Source organism: Oncorhynchus keta, chromosome 13 (assembly GCF_023373465.1).
Source record: "Oncorhynchus keta strain PuntledgeMale-10-30-2019 chromosome 13, Oket_V2, whole genome shotgun sequence".
Lineage (NCBI taxonomy): Eukaryota > Metazoa > Chordata > Actinopteri > Salmoniformes > Salmonidae > Oncorhynchus > Oncorhynchus keta.
The window spans coordinates 6,578,939-6,599,844 of NC_068433.1; the positions used below are offsets into that span (position 1 = coordinate 6,578,939).

At 41.3% G+C, this 20,906-nt stretch overlaps 1 protein-coding gene across 7 annotated transcripts in view; it reads right to left on the minus strand.

Moving 5' to 3' along the window:
• Positions 1-20,906, minus strand: part of elavl2 (ELAV like neuron-specific RNA binding protein 2) — an 87,109-nt gene that overhangs the window by 26,754 nt on the left and 39,449 nt on the right. For 6 of the 7 annotated variants that reach the window (XM_052459263.1, XM_052459264.1, XM_052459262.1 and 3 more), the window contains 2 exons: positions 12,623-12,713; positions 2,227-2,470 (listed from right to left, as the gene is read on the minus strand). In XM_052459263.1, the coding sequence (XP_052315223.1) occupies positions 2,227-2,470; positions 12,623-12,694 (316 nt within the window). In that variant the 5' untranslated portion in view covers positions 12,695-12,713. The remainder of the gene's footprint in view (positions 1-2,226; positions 2,471-12,622; positions 12,714-20,906) is intronic. The other variant, XM_052459268.1, reaches the window with a different exon arrangement.

Below are 20,906 nucleotides of genomic sequence, written 5' to 3' on the forward strand. Positions count from 1 at the left end.
ACAGACTATTGGCTAATACATTGACCACCACATTGGCTCTGTACAGTCCCAAAACAAAAAACATGCACCTGTTTATCCACTTGTCCTTCAGTGAATTAATGTTTTTTTTTTTTTTTTAAATTTTACCCTTCTTTCCTCCCTAATTTCATGGTATCCAATTGTTAGTTATTACTATCTTGTCTCGTCACTACAACTCCCGTACGGGCTTGGGAGAGACGAAGGTTGAAAGTCATGGGTCCTCCGAAACACAACCCAACCAAGCCGCACGGCTTCTTAACACAGCGCGCATCCAACCCGGGAGCCAGCCGCACCAATATGTCAGAGGAAACAGCCGCACCTGTGTCGGAGGAAACAGCGTGCACATGGCAACCTTGGTTAGCACGCACTGCGCCCGGCCCGCCACAGGAGTCGCTGGTACGCGATGAGACAAGGACATCCCTACCGGCCAAACCCTCCCCAACCCGGACGACGCTAGGCCAATTGTGCGTCGCCCCACGGACCTCCCGGTCGTGGCCGGCTGCGACAGAGCCTGGGCTCGAACCCAGAGTCTCTGGCGGCACAGCTAGCGCTGCGATGCAGTGCCCTAGACCACCACGACACGTGTGACTGAATGTTTGATGCAAGAAACAACTTTACCAAATAAAGACGCATAATTCCCATATTATTATTACAGAAGACAAATTATACTACCCTCTTCCTATTGGCTAATTCAAGCCCATTAAACTACAGCACCCCTTTAAGACAAAAACAAAAAGCTCGCTTTTCAAATATGTATAGAAATGCACACATTTTGTGCTCTTGTAGGAAGCAATCGCACCCCAATTGCTGACTTATAAAATATCTATAACTGGGGAAAATAACTCACTAACTAGCACAGAATATGAACAAAAATGTGCTCACGTGGCTACAGTACATGCAGGGGGGTCTTATGACCCTAAGAGGCTACCAACGGTATAAGGCAACGCACTACACTGGAGGCACAGGTTCAAAACGCAAATGAAAAACAGATACAATTCTCACTATAGCTACAGACTCACTACCAAGTCCCCTTGTGAGAGTTATAACCAGCAGAGATGTCTAAGTAAACTTAATACACTTGAGCAGTCATTACCCAGCAACGTCGGCCTCATCTGGAGTCTCAAACTCTTTCCATGGAGGGTCTAGTGTCTAGCTGTTTTTTTTTTTTACCTTCAATTAAGACCTAGACAACCAGGTGAGGGGAGTTCCTAACTAATCATTGACCTTAATTCAATCAATCAAGTACAAGGGAGGATGAAAAACAGGCAGACACTCTTCCCTCAGTGGAATGAGTTGGACACGTGATCTACATTCATGTCAATGTGTGGTTATGCCTTTGAGCTCTGCAGCGTTTCCCCTTCCTTCACACAGCCACGGATATAAAAATTGTGATATTTTAGATTTCCACCTAGAAAAGACATTCACACAAAATGTAAATGTAAAATACAGGTGTATTGCAGTGAGAAATGTCACCTCAAGGTAAAACATTTCTGGACAAAAATCCTGTGAAATGTTAAGCCTAGGAAGTCGTCGTTTTCCATTAAAAAGGAAAACTAATGTTTCAAAACTAATGTTTCATGTCCAGATACCCAAAGGGTTGCTCCCCTGTTGGACTAGTAACCGGAAGGTTGTGAGTTCAAACCCCTGAGCTGTCGTTCTGCCCCTGAACAGGCAGTTAACCCACTGTTCCCAGGCCGTCATTGAAAATAAGAATATGTTCTTAACTGACTTGCCTGGTTAAATAAAGGTAAAAAAATTTTTAAAAAAAATGACAGGAGCAAGCCATCTTAAAAGAACAAGTTAAACCAGTGATATTTAACAATTTTAAAAAAATCTGTCCTCTCTCTCGAGTAAAGTCAATCTGGTTTGCTGCTGGGTAAGTTTCATAATGGCTTTCACTTAGAGATGCCATCTAATTATAACATTTTGCTCAGAGACTTATCGCCTCACTAAATATAATCTTTAAAAAGCAAGATCCATTCTTTAATTGGGGATAAAAAGCACAACGTTCCATAATTCATGACACTGGAGAATAAAATGGCATCACGTTAGCGAGGGGGGGTGTATGCAATAGAGACAAATGCCCATAAACCACCACATGGTTATTGTCTCAACTGATACCCCCCCCCCAAAAAAATAAACATTTACAACTTTAAAAGAAAACAATTGAGCACCTGTTAACAATTCAATGACATCTGCATACCTTACCTGTTATTTTGTCTCGAACTAATTTACAGGACTCAATTTCCCCGATGCTCCCAAACAAACTCTTGAGCTCTTCTTGGGTCATGTTCTGAGGCAGGTAGTTTACTATCAAGTTAGTTTTACTGTCCTCCATGCTCCCCGACTCTACCGGAGAGGAGCAGTTGTTTGAGATTGTTGAGGGACCGTTGCTCGTGTTGTTGCAAGTGGGCCCATTGGACAGCTGTGTTTCCATGGCTGCAATTACCTGCTAAAAGAGACAGAAAAATACAAACACTACTTCAATATACATTCAAGGTTTTCATATATTTTATTTGAAAATACACTTTTTTTTTTATATATTAAAACAAATTTGTAAAAAACTTGGAAAGCATTTTAAATTCTAAAATGCATTTACCTCTAGGGTAGGGGGCAGCATTCAGAATTTGGGATGAAAAGCATGCCCAAATTAAACAGCCTGCTACTCAGGCCCAGAAGATATGATATGCATATAACTGGTAGATTTGGATTAAAAAAAAAAAAATTCTAAAAGTTTCAAAAAAAAAAAAAAAAAAAAAACTGTTAAAATAGTGTCTGCGAGGACAACAGAACTGATTTAGCAGGCGAAAAACCTGAGAAAAAAATCGATTCAGGAATTTTGTTTTTGGTTTTGTAGTTCTCTATTCAATGCCATGACAGTATCCATTGACATAAGAGTCCATTTGCAGTTCCTAAGCCTTCCACTAGACCACTTCTTATGAGGGAGTAAGACCAGTCTGAGCGAGTGGACCTTAACGTGTCCCAGAGTTCTCTCAGGTGCATGTGCATTTCTTGTTTACCTTTTATATTCACAACGTTATTGTCCGGTTGAAATATTATAGCTCATTTAGGCTATAAAAAAAAACAACCTGAGGATTGAATATAAACATCGTTTGACATGTTTCTATGAACTTTACAGATACATTTTAGATTTTTTTGTCTGCCTGTTTTGACTGAGTTAGCGTGTTTTCTTCAGTAATCCACAGGCGCTAACAAAACGGAGGTTTTTGGATATAAAGAGACTTCATCGAACAAAATGAACATTTATTGAGTAAATGAATGTCTTCTGATTAACACCATATGAAGATCAAATGATTAATTCTCTCCATTTCTGAGTTTTGTTACCGTTTGTAATAATTTGTCAACCTGGGCTATGCTTTCGCCAAAAAGCATTTTATAAATATGACACGTTGGTTTAACAAGAAGTTCATCTTTAAACCGGTTTTGTTTTCTGAATTTTTATAAATGAGCATTTCTGTAATTTAATTTGGCACTCTGCAAGCTCACTGGATATTGGCCAGATGGGACGCTAGCATCCCACATACCCTAGAGAGGTTAACCCCAGTATTTGAAAACTGTAAAAAATACAATTTTGGTAAACTTTCACAAATAACCCTTAAAAATACTCAAAATAAAAAACACTTGTATATTTAAATGCGCAGAGAAACCAAATAAAAAAAGGTATATTAAATACCAGATACTCAAATACACATGTATTTGAAGCCAGCTACGGTTAATAAATCCAATAGCAAGCTGACAAATTGGATAGTTAAAGGATGCCCTTCACAGAGGATTCAGAGCATTCAAACTGAAGCCATAGCTTATAAGCCTCACTTTTGGAAAGAGTAAAGTTGGACCTGAACTGTAAGAAAATCAACAGAATACAAAATTACATGAACACCAATTTATGAAAAGGCTATTGAACACTATGCTAGTTATCACAGAGTACTCAAGGTTATTACTATTTATTAGGCCTAAATAACTTAAAACACATCCCTCCCAGATCCGTGTGTTACAGGCATAGGCTATTGTATACCCATTATATAATTTGGTGGCTGCGGTTCCAGAATATGTGGAACTAAAGACAGATTTCTGTGCAGGATATACAAAAAAAAAAAAAAAAAAAAAAGTAGGGGAGTGGATCAGAAATTTGATCACCATTTGCAACACATTTTCATAGAGTTGATCTGGCTATTGATCATGGCCTGTGGAATGCTGTCCAACTATTCAATGGCTGTGCGAAGTTGCTGGATATCGGCGGAAACTGGAACACGCTGTCGTACACGTCGATCCAGAGCATCCCAAACATGCTCAATGGGTTACATTTAGCTCACTGAAGAACAGGGACATTGTCAGCTTCCAGGAAGTGTGTACAGATCCTTGCGACATGGGGGCCGGGCATCATCATGCTGAAACATGAGGTGATGGTGGCAGATGAAGGTCATGACAATGTGCCTCAAGATCTCGTCACGGTACCTTTTTGCGCAAAAGATGAGAGAAATACTTTTGTGCATCTGGAAAATTTCTGGGCTCTTATTTCAGCTCATGAAACCAACACTTTACATGTTGCATTTATATTTGTTCTCATCACACACACACACAAAAGTTTACCGTCACTTAGAAATGTCTTTGTTTCTGAAAGAAAAGCCCTTATGGTCCATTAAAATACCTTCAAATTGATCAGAAATACAGTGTAGATATTGTTCATGTTGTAAATGACTATTGTAGCTGGAAATGGCTGATTTTTAAAAATGGAATATCTACATAGGAGTACAGAGGCCCATTATCAGCAACCATCACTCCTGTGTTCCAATGGCACATTGTGTTAGCTAATCCAAGTTTATCACTTTTGCAATTATGCTAGCACAGCTGAAAACTGTTGTGCTAATTAAAGAAGCAATAACACTGGCCTTCTTCAGACTAGTTTAGTATCTGGAGCATCAGCATTTGTGGGTTCAATTGCAGGCTCTAAATGGCCAGAAACAAAGAACTTTCTTCTGAAACTCAGTCTATTCTTGTTCTGAGAAATGAAAGCTATTTCATGTGAGAAATTGCCAAGAAACTAAAGATCTCATACAACGCTGTGTACTACTCCCTTCACAAAATAGTGCAAACTGGCGCTAACATGAGAGAGTGGGAGGTCCCGGTGCACAACTGATCAAGAGGACAATTGCATTAGAGCGTCTAGTTTGAGAAACAGACGCCTCACAAGTCCTCAACTGGAAGCTTCATTAAATAGTACCCGCAAAAAAAATAAAAAAAGTCTCAACGTCAAAAGTGAAGAGGCAGCTCCGGGATGCTGGCCTCAGTTATGCACCGGGGCCTCCCACTCCTCTTTCTACTCAGGTTAGAGCCCGTTTGCGCTGTTCCGTGGAGGGAGTAGTACACAGCGTTGTACGAGATCTTTAGTTTCTTGGCAATTTCTCGCATGGAATTGCCAACAGCCTGTAATCGAACCCACAAATGCTGATGCTCCAGATACTCAACTAGTCTATTGCTTCTTTAATCAGAACAGTTTTCAGCTGTGCTAACAAACGAGGACATTGCTAAGTGACACACTAACGGTAGTCATTTTTTGTATTTATTTCTGAACAGCTGAAAAAAAAAAACTGGTGGTGATTTGAATGAACAATCATATATATATATATATATATATATATATATATATATATTGTTGAGGTGTGGGGTACAGTGTTAATCTGTAAAATTGTAATTATTCACCTACTTCATGCCTTTTGCACACAATGTATATAGACTCTTTTTCTACTGTATTGACTTGTTAATTGTTTACTCCATGTGTAACTCTGTGTTGTCTGTTCACACTGCTATGCTTTATCTTGGCCAGGTCGCAATTGTAAATGAGAACTTGTTCTCAACTAGCCTACCTGGTTAAATAAAAAAGGTGAAATAATTTGTATTTTTTATTTTAAATAGGGTACATCATGTCGATCAAATGGGTTGAGGGTTCAGAATGAGGGCGAGAACAAAGCATAGTGGAAAAACTTGAATGTGTAAAAATAGCACGTGCAAAAAAAAGTGATTTGGATCCTTAGGCAAAAACTATTTGTACCCTCTGCCTAGGGCCTATATACATTTCACTTCTAAGACTGTAGAGCAGAGGTTATAGTCTTAGCAGCAATGTGTAATTTCCCTTCGTGTAACACGGATGGGACCTTAAAGGGACCATGAAAAGTGCAATGTGTTACTGTAATCAAGCTATCAACTTCCTGGTTCCATAATTACAGTTAAGTTGGCCCTGGTCAAGACTTAAATCAGAAATAAATATATCCTTCAATTTTAACTAACCCATCGTTCAAATGGCATCTCAAATATGAGACAGAGGTGCACCGACTGCCTTTGAGACGTGTTAAGGGAAACAAATGGTTACAGCAGGCTGCGCATTCCTCTTAGAGGCCAATATGAGAAAATCTTCATTTGTAATGTCAAGCGGATATCAAGCTGGCAGAAAAACTCTGTGGTAGGTGCACTGTGGTAGGTGCACTGTGGTAGGTGCACTGTGGTAGGTTTGCAACTAAAATGTTGACCAAATATCACTATTGAGACTTCCAAAACAAACTTGGGTGAACTGTTAGAATCATGGCAATGAAACAAGTATATGATTGGAATAGTGTTTCCCAGGGGACCCTAATGACATTTTAACACTGATTATTCTCTCCCCATTCCTGTCCGATGCAGAACACGCGGTAGCACAAATATGCAGATCTAGGTATACCACCACTGTATTAGGAGATATGTGCAGCTTCTAAGACTAACTATCATTTTGCAGATAGCAATTTGGAAACTAACAGTAATCTGCTGGAGAACTGGCACCTGTGCCTGCCTGATTTGAGTGACAGGGAAAAGGGGATACCTAGTCAATTGTACAACTGAATGCCTTCAACTGAAATGTTGTCGTCCGCATTTTGCCCAACCTCTGAATCAGAGAGGTGCCGATTGGCACGATTGGCAGTAGAATGGCCTTACTGAAGAGCTCAGTGACTTAATGTCGCACCGTCATAGGATTCCACCTTCCCAGCAAGTCGGTGTCAGGTTTCTGCCCTGCTAGAGCTGCCACGGTCTACCGTAAGTGTTGTTATTGTGAAGTGGAAACATCTAGGACAGGGCTGCCCAACCCTCTTCCTGGAGATCTACAGTCCTGAGGGTTTTCAGTCAACCATAATTTAGCATATCCGATTCAGCTAGTTAAGGTCTTGTTGAGCAGCTAAATTAGTAGAATCAAGGTGTGTTAAATTAGGGTTGGACTGAAAACCCACAGGACAGTAGATTTCCAGGAAGGTGGTTGGGGAGCCCTGATCTAGGAGCAAAAACGGTTTGGCCGGGAAGTGGTAAGCCACACAAGTTCTCAGAATGGGACCGCAAAGTGCTGAAGCATGTAAAAAGTCTGTCCTTGGTTGCAACACCCACTACAGAGTCCCAAACTTCCTCTGGAAGCAACATTAGCACAAGGACTGTTCGTCGGGAGCTTAATGAAATGGGTTTCCATGGCCGAGCAGCTGCACACAAGCCTAAGATCACCATGCTAAGCATTGGCTGGAGTGGTGTAAAGCTTGCCGCCATTTAACTCGAGCAGTGGAAATGAGTTCTCTGGAGTGATGAATCACGCTGTACCATCTGACACTGACAGACAACTCTGGGTTTGGCGGATGCCAGAAGAACTCCACCTGCCCCAATACATAGTGCCAAATGTAAAGTTTGGTGGAGGAGGAATAATGGTCTGGGCTTGTTTTTCCATGGTTCGGGCTACGCCCCTTAGTTCCAGTGAAGGGAAATCCTAACGACAGCATAAAAAGACATGTTAGATGATTCTGTGCTTCAAACTTTGTGGTAACAGTTAGGGAAGGCCTTTTCCTGTTTCAGCATGACAAAACCAGGTCCATACAGAAATTTTAATGAACTAAAAAATGTTTACCTTTAACTAGGCAAGTCAGTTAAAAGAACAAATTCTTATCTACAATGACGGCCTACCGGGGAACAGTGGGTTAACTGCCTTGTTCAGGGGCAGAACGACAGATTTTAATCTTGTCAGCTCGGGGATTCATTTACTGGCCCAACACTAACCACTACGCTACTTGCCGCCCCAAAAGTGACATACTAGATGGTTTGTCGAGATCGGTGTGGAAGAACTTAACTGGCCTGCAGAGCCCTGACCTCAACCCCATGGATGAATTGGAAAGCAGACTGCGAGCCATGCCTAATCTCCCAACATCAGTGCCCGACCTCACTAATGCTCGTGGGTAAATGGAAGCAAGTCCCCGCAGCAGTATTCCAACATCTAGTGGAAAGCCTACTCAGAAGAGTGGAGGCTGTTACAGCAGCAACGTGGGGGGACTAACTCCATATTAATGCTCATGATTTTGGAATGAGATGTTCAACGAACAGGTGTCCACATACTTTTGGTCATGTAGAGATGGATATATAGATACACACACACCAAGAATAAACACAACATGTAAAGTCGCACGTTTTATTAGCTGAAAGATGCTATAAAATGTTCCATACACACAAAAATATTATTTCTCTCAAATTTTGTGTATAAATGTGTGTTTGCATCCTTGTTAGTGAGCATTTCTCTTTTGCCAAGATAAACCATCCACCTGATAGGTGTGGCATATCAAGAAGCTGATTAAACAGCATGATCAATGCACTGGTACACCCTGTGCTGGAGACAAAAAGGTCACTATAAAAAGGTGCAGTGGTCTCACAACACAATTTCACAGATGTCTCAAGTTGAGAGAGCAATTGGTACAACTGCCATGCGGACTGCAGGAATGGAATGGCCACCAGAACTGTTGGATGATAATTTCATGTTCATGTCTCAACCATAAACTGCCTCCAACATTGTTTGCGGATTTGGCAGTACATACAACTAAAAAAAACGCACAACCACGTTTAACCAAGCCAGCCCAGGTTTCTGGCTTCACCTGTGGGATCATCGGATTGGCTGGGCCTGGTGTCCCAGGGGCTGCACCCATGCACAGTTGTGAAATCCATAGATTAGGGCTTAATGAAATTTAAAATTCACAATTTATGTATATAAACTATAACTTGAAATTGTTGCATTTATATTTTTTGTTCAGTATGTATGCATACAAACACTGCATACGGAAAGTATTCAGACCCCTTGACTTTTTCAACATCGTTAGGTTACAGCCTTATTTTAAAAACAGATTAAATCGTTTTCCCCTCAATCTACACACAAACAATGACACACCAAACACAGGCTAAGACATTTTTGCAAATTACTATACATTTTTTTTTTTTTTTTTAACGAAATACTCAGTACTTTGTTGAAGCACCTTTGGCAGCCTTGAGTCTTATTAGGTATGACTCTACAAGCTTGGTATACCTGTATCTGGAGAGTTTCTCCTATTCTTCTCTGCAGATCCTCTCAAACTCTGCCAGGTTGGATGAGGAGCATCGCTGCACAGCTATTTTTCAGGTCTCAAGAGACGTTTGGTCGGGTTCAAATCCGGCCTCTGGCTGGGCCACTCAGGGACATTCAGAGACTACCCACTCCTGTGTTGTCTTGGCTGGGTGCTTAGGGTCGTTGTGAACGTTCGCCCCGTCGGTGGTCCAGAGCACCCTGGAGCAGGTTTGCAAAGAACTTTGCACCGTTCATCTTTCCCTCTATCCTGACAAGTCTCCCAGTCCCTGCAGCTGAAAACCATCCCCACAGCATGATGCTGCCACCACGCTTCACTGTAGGGATGGTTTTGGCCAGGTGATGTGCGGTGCCTGGTTTCTTCCAGATGTGACACTTGGCATTCAGGCCAATTAGTTCCAACTTGGTTTCATCAGACTCCCGAGTGGCGCAGCGGTCTGAGGCACTGCATCTCAGGGCTAGAGGCATCACTACAGACATCCTGGATTTGAAATAGGGTATCACAACCGGCCGTGATTGGGAGTCCCATAGGGTGGCGCACAATTGGCACAGCATCGTCCAGGTTAGGCAGGATGAGGCCGTCATTGTAAGTAAGAATTTGTTCTTAACTGACTTGCCCAGTATATATATATTAAAGTGTTTTATTTAAGGTGCCTTTTGGCAAACTTCAAGCGGGCTGTCATGTGCTGTTTACCGAGGAGTGGCTTCCATTTGGTCACTACCATAAAGGCCTGATTAGTAGAGTGTTGCAGAGATGGTTTTCCTTCTGGAAGGTTCTCCCATCTCCACAGAAGAACTGTCAGAGAGACTATAGTTTTTTGGTCAATTCCCTGACCAAGGCCCTACTTCCCTGATTGCGCAGTTTGGCCGGCCAGCTCTAGGAAGAGTCTCGGTGGTTCCAAAATTCCATTTAAGAATGGAGGCCACTATGTTCTTGAGAACCTTCAAATGCTGCAGACATTTTTTGGTACCCTTCCCCAGATCTGTACTGCGACACAATCCTGTCTGAGCTCTACGGACAATTCCTTTTACCTCATTGCTTGGTTGTTGTGCTGACGTGCACTGTCAACTGTGGGACCTTCCAAATCATGTCCAAAACAATTGAATTTACCACAGGTGGACTCCCAAGTTGTAGAAACATCAAGGATGATCAATGAAAACAGGATGCACCAGAGCTCAATTTCAAGTCTCATAGCAAAGGGTCTTAATACTTATGTGAATATAAAGGTCTTTAATTTTCATAGAAATGTGCAAAACCTTTAAAAAACAGTTTTCACTTTGTCATTATGGGTTAGTGTGTGGATGGAAGGGGAAAAAATTATTTCATCCATTTTAGAATAAGGTTGTAACGTAAGAATGCACTGTGTGTTATACATCCAGTTGAAGTCGGAAGTTTACATCAACAAGTTTTTAAAAAGTGTTTCAACCACTCCACAAATTTCTGGTTAACAAACTATACGTTTCGGCAAGTTGGTTAGGACATTACTTTGTGCACGACATAATTCATCCCAAAATTGTTAAAAACAGATTATTTCACTGTATCACAATTCCAGTGGGTCAGAAGTTCATACACTAAGTTGACTGTCCCTTTAAACAGCTTGGGAAAATTCCAGAAAATGTCATGGCTTTAGAAGCTTTTGATAGGCTAATTGACATTAGTCAATTGGAGGTGTCCCTGGATGCATTTCAAGGCCTACCTTTAAAAACGTAGTGCCTCTTTGCTTGACATCATGGGAAAAATAAAAAAATATCAGCCAAGACCTCAGAAAAATAATTGTAGACCTCCATAAGTCTGGTTCATCCTTTGGAGCAATTTTCAAACTCCTGGAGGAATCACGTTCATCTGTACAAACAATAGTACGCAAATATAAACACCATGGGACCACGCAGCTGTCATACCGCTCAGGAAAGAGACGCGTTCGGTCTCCTAGAGATGAACATACCTTGGTGCGAAAAGTGCAAATCATTCCCAGAATAACAGCAAAGGACCGTGAAGATGTAGGCCTTGAAATACATCCACAGGTTCACCTTCAACTGACACAAATGTCAATTAGCCTATCAGAAGCCATGACATTTTCTGGAATTTTCCAAGCTGTTTAAAAAGGCAGTCAACTCACTAGATGTAAACTTCTGACCCACTGGAATTGTGATAATGAATTAAAATCGGTCTAAACAATCGTTGGGAAAATGTCCTAACCAACTTGCCAAAACTATAGTTTGTTAACCAGAAATTTGTGGAGTGGTTGAAAAACGATTTTTAATGACTCTAACCTAAATTGTATGTGAACTTCCGTTTTCTGATAGAAATGGGGCATTATTTGACAAAAAATTGCAAGGGCCACAACCGTATATATAGTAATGATTAGGGGTGGGGGGGGTGTAATTATAATTTTAAAAAAGGGGGGCATACCACAATATTATTTTGGCCGAAATACCCAAGGATTGATTCAATTTTGTGCTAGGTTGCATTAGCCAGCGCTAGTTGGCAGTAACTTCGCCAAAACTCAGGTATTTTTCATCCTGTAGCTTGTTCTCCATTTTTGTAAATAGTGAGCCATCATTTTCTCAGCATTTATTTCCATGACTGATCAAAATCACACATCTCTGCAGACCGAGTGAGCAATATGTTTGGAACATCAAATCGCAATATTGAATCACAATACATTAAAAAAAAATTTAAAAATGTAAATCGCAAAATATATCCTATCGCCACCTAAGTATCGTGACGTCCCTGGCAATTCCCAGCCCTAACGGACCGTGAAAATCAGTAGGTCATCTCCATCATTCAAGTCAGTGTTGTGAATACAAATACAGTTGCTTGACCTCAACCGTGAAAATACTGGGACTACAAAAACAAACAAAAAAAGTACAAGGGGATAGGATGTCATACTTCTACATCTCCCTACAAGTATTTCAAATGCTATACTACTTTAAGTGCATACATTCAGAGTCATTATCAAAGTGACCGTTTTAGACCATACCAAATGGACAGACTACCACAAGTTTCTCGTAACCAAAGTGGAAAAGCAACCGTAAATTAGCCCAATATTGAACACAAAAGACATTTCTGGAAAAATTGGTGAGAGCTAGTCAGTCCTTGGTATGGCCTGACACGGATGAGCATTTAAAAATATATATATATTTAAAAAAAAAAAAAAAAAAAAATTGTCCCAAATGAATTGAAGATGAAGTGCAACCAACCCCAGTCCAAGGCTCTGTCGCCCACGAACCACTTCTAAGCAGAGAAGCCACGTCGCACAGTCTGACTGCCATGTTAGTTTGGAGTTGGCGTCTGCAAATATGGGACACAAGAAGCACTGCATGTTAGATTCAACGGAACAAAATCAAGTCAGCGGGGGGATCACTTCATTGTTGGGAGAGGGGAGGTCATAATAAGTAAGTCATCTTTAGGAAGGAGCAGAAATGAAAATGGGAGGAAATATCAGTAGGGAGTTAGAATCAAGAAATATATATATATATATTTTTTTTTATATTTTTTTTAAATCAGGCCACGCAAAACAGGAACAACAAGCATGAGTAATGATAATTAGTTGAATGGGTGGGATGAGTCAGAGTAAAAAAAACCCATAGAGTTGCACAGTACAGCTTACATCTGAAGCTCGCCCGATATAGAGCCACTGCTCTTTATTATGCTGACATTCACTAACCAATGATCAAGTAGCTCACAAAGCCCTTAAAAGCACCCCCCACCCCCAATCTGATGTCATTCAAAATTACAATTTGCTTGATCACATGAGACACATTGGGCTACAGTCAGGTCTTTATAACACTAAGCCAGGTTATAACCACAACGAGTCAGGTAAATCCAAGCCTTGCTACATCAAAATCACTAATAATCAAAGTGGATACATTTCACCACAGTCGAAGTCTGAGGAAGGTCCGGTTCACCCACAACAAAAGCATGACAGATCTCCCTCTGGAGACTATGGTATTAAAAATGTATATATTTATATTTTTTTTAAGCTGTAGTCAAAACGGAAACATCACGTAGTAAAAAAAAAAAAAAGAAACCGAATCTTTAACTGCCATAAATGTAACCAGAAAACAAAGCTACGCATAACTTGGAAAAAGGAAGCCTCTCAAAGGCAGTGGAAGTGTTAAATCACTGACACACACCCCCCCCAAAAAAATAGAGGCAACCATTTCAAAGGCTGTTACAGTTCATAGAATAAAAAAAGAAAAACATTTAAAACTTATTTGTTCAATTGGTCAATTAAAACATGAATTAGGCCCCAATCTATTCCCATGACTGGGAATACAGATATTTTATTTTATCTTTATTTAACCAGGCAAGTCAGTTAAGAACAACAATTCTTTTTTTCAATGATGGCCTAGGAACAGTGGGTTAACTGCCTGTTCAGGGGCAGTACGACAGATTTGTAGCTTGTCAGTTCGGGGGTTTGAACTCGCAACCTTCCGGTTACTAGTCCAACGCTCTAACCACTAGACTACACTGCCGCCCATATGAATCGGTTGGTCAGATACCTTAAAAAAGGTAGGGGTCAGAAAACCAGCCAGTATCTAGTGTGACCATATGTGTCCTGTGGAATGTTGTCCCCCTCCTCAACGGCGGCGCGTATTTTGCTGGATATTGGAGGGAACTGCAAAACGCCGTCATGGGCGTTGATCCAGAACATCAAAAACATGCTCAATGGGTGTATGAGTATGCAAGCCATGGAAGAACTGACATTTTCAGCCTCCCGGAATGTTGTACAGAGCAGTGCAAACTTGGCCCGTGATTCACCATGCTGAAACATGAGGTGATGGCAGCAGATTCAGGATCTCAAGGTATCTTTGTGCATTCAAATTGCCATCGATAAAATGCAATTGTGTTCTTTGTCTAGCTTATGTATGCCCCATACCGTAACCCCACCATGGGGCATTTTTCCCCACAATGTCGTCATCAGCAAACTGCTCGTCCACACGATGCCATACACGTGGTATGCGAATGTGAGGCCGGTTGAAGGTACTGCCAAATTCTCTAAAACGACATTGGAGGCGGCTTATGGTAGAGAAATGAACATTCAACAGTGGACATTCTTGTAGTCAGCATGCCAATTGCACGCGCCCTCAAAACTTGAGACATCTGTGGCATTGCGTTGTAACAAAACTGCACTTTTTAGTGCCCTTTTATTGTCCCAAGGACAAGGTGTGTATTGATGATTCCGTTTAAGCAGATTCTTGATATAACACAGCTGTCAGGCGAATGAATTATCTTGGCAGCGATAAACAAATGTCACATTTTTTTTAGGGGAGAAATGAGCTTCTCGTTTGTCTGGAACATTTCTGGGATCTTTTATTTCAGCTCATGAAACCAAACCCATTACATGTTGCGTTTATATTTTTGCTCAATGTACATGTATCAAGTGCTACTCAGTTTAGTGCAAACATGCGATCAGCACACATGGGCTCTTATCGTGAAGTCACTACCTTTGCGACTAATAAAACCAATGCAGAAACACAGTCAAAATCCTAATACGTTACAGTTATGTCTGAGCCCTGATGACCAACACGTTCTAATTTACAATTACATGTCAATATGATGTTTGGGATAATGACAAGTCAATTAATGTATGCATTTCTGTAAATATGAACACAAGACTGAGCCCCTGTGTTGCATTTTAAAAATCAATATTTTATTGGTAGGAACAGGACTATTTGAGCTCTTGATGTCACAACTGCAAAATGGATCGATACTCAGGGTAGTTTAACAGACACGAGAATCTGCAGCCCACTCAAATACATGCACAAAAGGGCAATCCAGAAGCACTGTTGCCACTGGCAACAGACCGACATTGAACTATGAAAAGACAACCCAACTTGCTTTGAATTGTTTGAAACAAATACACTTTCAAATCAATGGTTTTAATCGTCTCCCCATGAATTCCAATAGTCACGTATGTTTACTTAGCCGGACAAAGCTGAAAAGAGTAAAACACCTTCAGTTTTACCCATGACTCTTAGCGCTGTACATCATATAACCCACATGATGTACCTTAACACATCTCAATTGAAACTAACCTTTCTGTATTTACCCATTGTGTTCGAGGAAGACTACAAATTATTGAATTTTGATGAGAACAAAACCAAGCTAGTGTGTTCTCTTGTTAAATAACTATAGTTGAACAACAGGTTCAAGTTGTTAGATGGCAGAATTTCTAATGAATATTTAGAGCATTATCACAATGCATGTTTCCCCTAGATTTCTGTTTCAGGCAGTCAAAAAAAAAGCCAAAGCCAGCAACCAGCACAGTCAAACTAAAACCAACAGAGTATGCCAAACTTCTACAGTGAGGCAACATCAACAGGCTTGTAAGGTAGTAATGTCCCCTCTACCGAGGTCAATGCTGTAACTAAACTAGGGCTCTACAGCTGACCACACAGAATTACACAGATCTTTACAACAGTAGTGGCAAGTCACAAAAGGACACCATAATGAGATCAGTTAGGCTGAACATGGCGGGACGAGAATTATTTCCAACATGGTGTGTACTCTGGCTTTTCTGCTCTTAGTCATGCTTGAACAGCCCTTCATCTGACTGGTGTGGCTTTTATCATTAAAATGACAGCCCTTCAGATGATCAAAACAATGGATTCATTTCATTTTCATCTCCAGACCAAATATCAAATGTAGGGCCTACACTTCACCTCAAGGTTAATAATCCATTGAGTCATTAGAATATATATATATATATATTTTTTTTTTTTTGCTTAAAAGGTTGACTGTCAGAACTGGCTTGTTTACTGAAAACACTTTTGGCCATGTAGTGGAACATCCCAACAGCCCATTACAAAATCACGGGTATAAATATGGAGTTGGTCCCCCCTTTGCTGCTATAACAGCCCCTGAAGAGTGGAGAAGGCTTCGCACTAGATTCTGGAACATTGCTGCAGGGACTTGCTTCCATTCACGAGGTCGGGCACTGATGTTGGGCGATTAGGCCTAGCCTGAGGTCGGCGGTACACTTCTTCCCAAAGGTGTTCCTTGAGGTTTCGGTCAGGGCTCTGTGCAGGCCAGTCAAATTCTTCCACACCAAATCGACAAACCATTTCTGTACGGACCACACTTTGCGCACGGGGGGGCAATGTCATGCTGAAACAGGAAAGGGCCACAAAGTTGTAAGCACAGAATTGTCTATAATGTCATTGTATGCATGCTGTTGCGTAAAGGTTTCCCAGTCACTGGAACTTATGGGCTCGGTTCAAACCATTATTCATCTGCCACCAAACTTTACAGTTGCCACTATGCATTGGGGCAGGTAGTGTTCTTCTTGCATCAGCCAAACCCAGATTCCACTGTCCCAAAGTCCAATGGCAGCGAGCGTCACACCACTCCAGTCGACGCTTTGCATTGCGCATGGTGATCTTAGTCTTGTGCTTGGTCTTCCATGCTCAGCCATGGAAACCCAATGCATGAAGCTCCCAACAAACATTTATTGTGCTGACGTTGTGTCCAGACGCAGTTTGGAACTCGGTAGTGAGTGTTCCAACCGAGGACAGAATTTTTACGCGCCAAACACTTCAGCGGTCCCATTCCGTGAGCTTGTGTGGCCTACCACTTTTGTGGCTGAGCCGTTGTTGCTCCTACACGTTTCTACTTCACAGTAACAGCACTTATGGTCGACCAAGGACGCTCCCACAAAAGGGGGACATTTGGCAAACTGCCTTTTTGTAACCATCCTATGACGGTGCCACATTGAAAAAGGTCTGAGCTCTTCACTAAGGCCATTCTACTGCCAATGTTTCTCTTCGGAGAGGGCATGGCTGTGTGCTTGATTTTATACACCTGTCAGCAACGGGTGCGGCCGAAATAGACAAATCCACTAATTTGAAACTTCACAAGAGCTCCATCTCATCTCCTAGGTTGACAGAAAACTGCCTTCACTCTTGCTATAGCCTCTGCAGAGTGCAACAACAAACTCCTCCTCCACATTCACTGGATTGGTTGAACAGTGCAGAAGAGAACCTCCCCCTTCCCTCCCCAATGTAATGGCTGGAGCGGAATCAAATACATTGTGCTTGATACCATTCCATTATTATAAGCCGTTCTCCTCTCGGCAGCCTCCACTGAAACCTGGCTGCTTTGTTAAGAAATAAATCCCATCAATAAATTTAAAAAATACATTAAGCTGAGAATACCAAGAAAATCAGGTTGTAAAGTTAGGCACCGCTACCCCCCGGTCCTCAACATCTTAACAGGCACCGTATTCACAGCAATCTAGGATCAGATTAACCTTTCAGATCACAAGAACCTGATCCCAGTTCAGCACTTCTGTGAAACACTGAATACAGGACCCTGATGTGTAAAATAATGCAACAGGTGAAAGGTAAAACCCCATAGTGCTTTCATACCGGTCAACCTTTTACAGGTCAGTGCGGACGAGAACAAGGGAATGAAGTCCATTTACATATCAACTCGCTCTCCCCTAATAGAATGTTAACATTACTTCCCAACAAATCCAACAACAAACAAACAAACAAACGAGCCTAGTCTCTCCAAATTGGGCCAAAACAGACAACAGTGCCAAACACCCACATGTTGAGGGAAGACTTGCTTTGTCACCTCCCATTCTTAGCGTCACCTTTAATTAGAAGTACAAACTATAAACATTGGCCATTGTCCCACTGGAGACAATGCTACAAGGCACGAATATTTTATTTAGATAAACACTTAGAAAATGGAACTTGGCAAGGCTCTGCCTCAAAATCTGTCCCAGTACAGGCTTTGTGCATGTGCAGCCAACCAGCAGCCTCATCCTGGCATTTGAGCATGGTGCATCTTGTCCCCCTGGAGGCCTTGCTGAGCAGTTCTTTAAAAAAAATAAAACAGTTTTTTTTTTTTTTTACCAGTGTGCTAGCCTAAACCCATCCACCTCAGTTTTACCTCACTGAGCAGGCTCCCTTTAAAAAGACTCAATAGAATGCAGCATGCTTAGTTACTGGTTCTCTTGAATCCCACAACCCTTTTCACACAGGGGGGCTATGCACGTCATGAAAAGCAACAACACATGGCAAAGACTGTAGAGAAAGCTTAATTTAAAAAGGAGTAAATGTGCTCCGTTTAAATGTGGTGAAGGTGAAAAGATGTCTACTACTTATGACACTCTTACTAGTCGGTATTTCATGACCAGCTGCCTTTACAACCTAAGCATACTGGCTCGGTCATATTTTCATACAAAGTTAGTGTTGCTGGCTCCGGGTTACGTGTCGTTTCAGTTAGTCAGATTACGTACCTCTACTCGGGCCTGGTCTTGGAGGGCCAAGGGGGGGGTGCAGGTTGTCTCATTGATTAGTGTCCAGGCTAATTAATAGGGTTCAGAAGACACTTTGCAGGGGTGTTTGTAAGTGGGAAAGACATTCTACTAAATGAATCATGCCAGTTAATCAATAGAGACAGTGGGACAATGGCGTCCTGTGGATGCTGCAATCCCTCTGAACTCTCGATTAGCTCCAAATGGACTGCTTTCACGACAGCAAAAAAAGTTATCCATCGCCATTTCTACCCCTTACTAAAATACACTGAACAAAACTATAAAAATATGACAATTTAGTTACAGTACATAGATGGAAATCAGTCAATTGAAATAAATTCCTTAGATTCCGCAGATTCTTGCGACATGGGGCCGAGCATTATCATGCTGAAACATGAGGTGATGGCGGTGGCTGAATGGCACGACAATGGGCCTCAGGATATGGTCAGGGTCTCCGTACATTCAAATTGCCATTGATAAAATGCAAAATGTGTACCATTACCCCAGCATTGGGCAATCTATTCACAACATTTACATCAGCAAACAGCTCTCCCACACGACACCATACAAGTGGTCTGCCAAAATTCTCTAAAAAAAAAACAATGTTGGAGGCAGCTTATTTTAGATAAATGTCTATTCAATTCTCTGGAAACGTTCCTGCAGTCAACATGCCACTTGTACGCCACCCTCAAAACATGACATCTGTGGCATTGTGTGGTGTGACAAAACTGCACATTTTAGAGAGAGTGGCCTTTTGTCCCCAGCCCAAGGTGCACTTATGCTATGACTGTTTAAAATCAGCTTCTTGATATGCCACACCTGGTCAGGTGGATGCATTGTCTTGGCAGTGGAGAAAAATGCTCACTGACAGGAATATGCACAACATTTGAGAGAAATTATAAATTGTGCGTATGCAACATTTTCTGGGATCGTTAATTTCAGCTCATGAAACATGGGATCGACACATTACATGTCGAGCTTATATTTTTGTTTAGTACACACACACACACACATACGTGTAGGTGGTGACTAATAACAGATATGCAAGCTTTAATTTTTCCCTTAAGAATAGACTCATTGTGCACGTGATGCTTTTTTTTTTTATGACAAAGAATTCTACCACTGCAGAATTAACAACTAGAATCAATGAGAAAAGGTGTAAAGGTGTAAAGGTGTAAAGGTGGCAAGATTTATTACAGCCTGCGATTCAATGCAATAAAAGCATTTACCGAAATAACATTAGTTCCAACAAATACTTACAGGTTAAAGTTCATTAATAAAACGTTATCTAGAGCTGCAACCCAGTGTTTTCCATTAGCGCCGGACTTTACGTGGTCAGACTATATATTTTTTTCCCCGACTTCATATTAACTTAGCTACTTTTCATTTAAAAAGTTTGAAATTAGATAGTCCCGTCGAGCGCTCTCAAGCTAGAATGAGCGATATGAATCTTCTCGCGATCCGTTGATAGGAGCAAGCGATGACAGGGAAACGCAGTCTGTCCTGCCTCCCGGGACAATTTGTGGGTGTTGTGGTTGGTTGCAGTACAATTTCTTTACACGGAGGCGGGGGGAAGCATGACGCTATGTAATGCAAGTGGTACCGATGAATCTAAACCCACTTCGTCTAAATTGTTGACACATTTTATTGTGCGCGTTTCATACAGCCAGCCACAGAGTTGTGGCGCAGTCTATTGTTGTCCTGAGCTTTGATTGACAAGTGAACAGCAAGTGTTCACTCATTTTTTTCCCAAAGGTGTCCGATTGGATAGTCTCTCTCCTACGCCCCTTTTGCCATTCAAATCCTGCAATGTGGATAGATATATGATATTATAAACTGGGTGGTTCGAGCCTTCGAATGTTGATTGGCTGACAGTCTTAAGCTCCTTAAATTTGCATTTGCTACTGGTAGGCCTAGACTTGTTGGCGATTACCTGCTAAAAAAAACTATATGAAAACATTTGAAGATGTCAAATCATCACTGCAGGAACAATAGGTAGTGGAGAGCCTCATTCCAAATATGACCATTACGGCCCTCACGGAATCCAGGCACTGAAACAGGATTCAGAAGTATTTCTCTTAGTAGGGAACCAACTAAATGGATTGAAAATTAACTAAATTTGTCCAAGTGTATCATAAAACATGAACAGAATGCATCCATGATTCATACTTCCTGCAACTTTCTCAAGAGGCAATGAGAAACGTCGCCGTCTA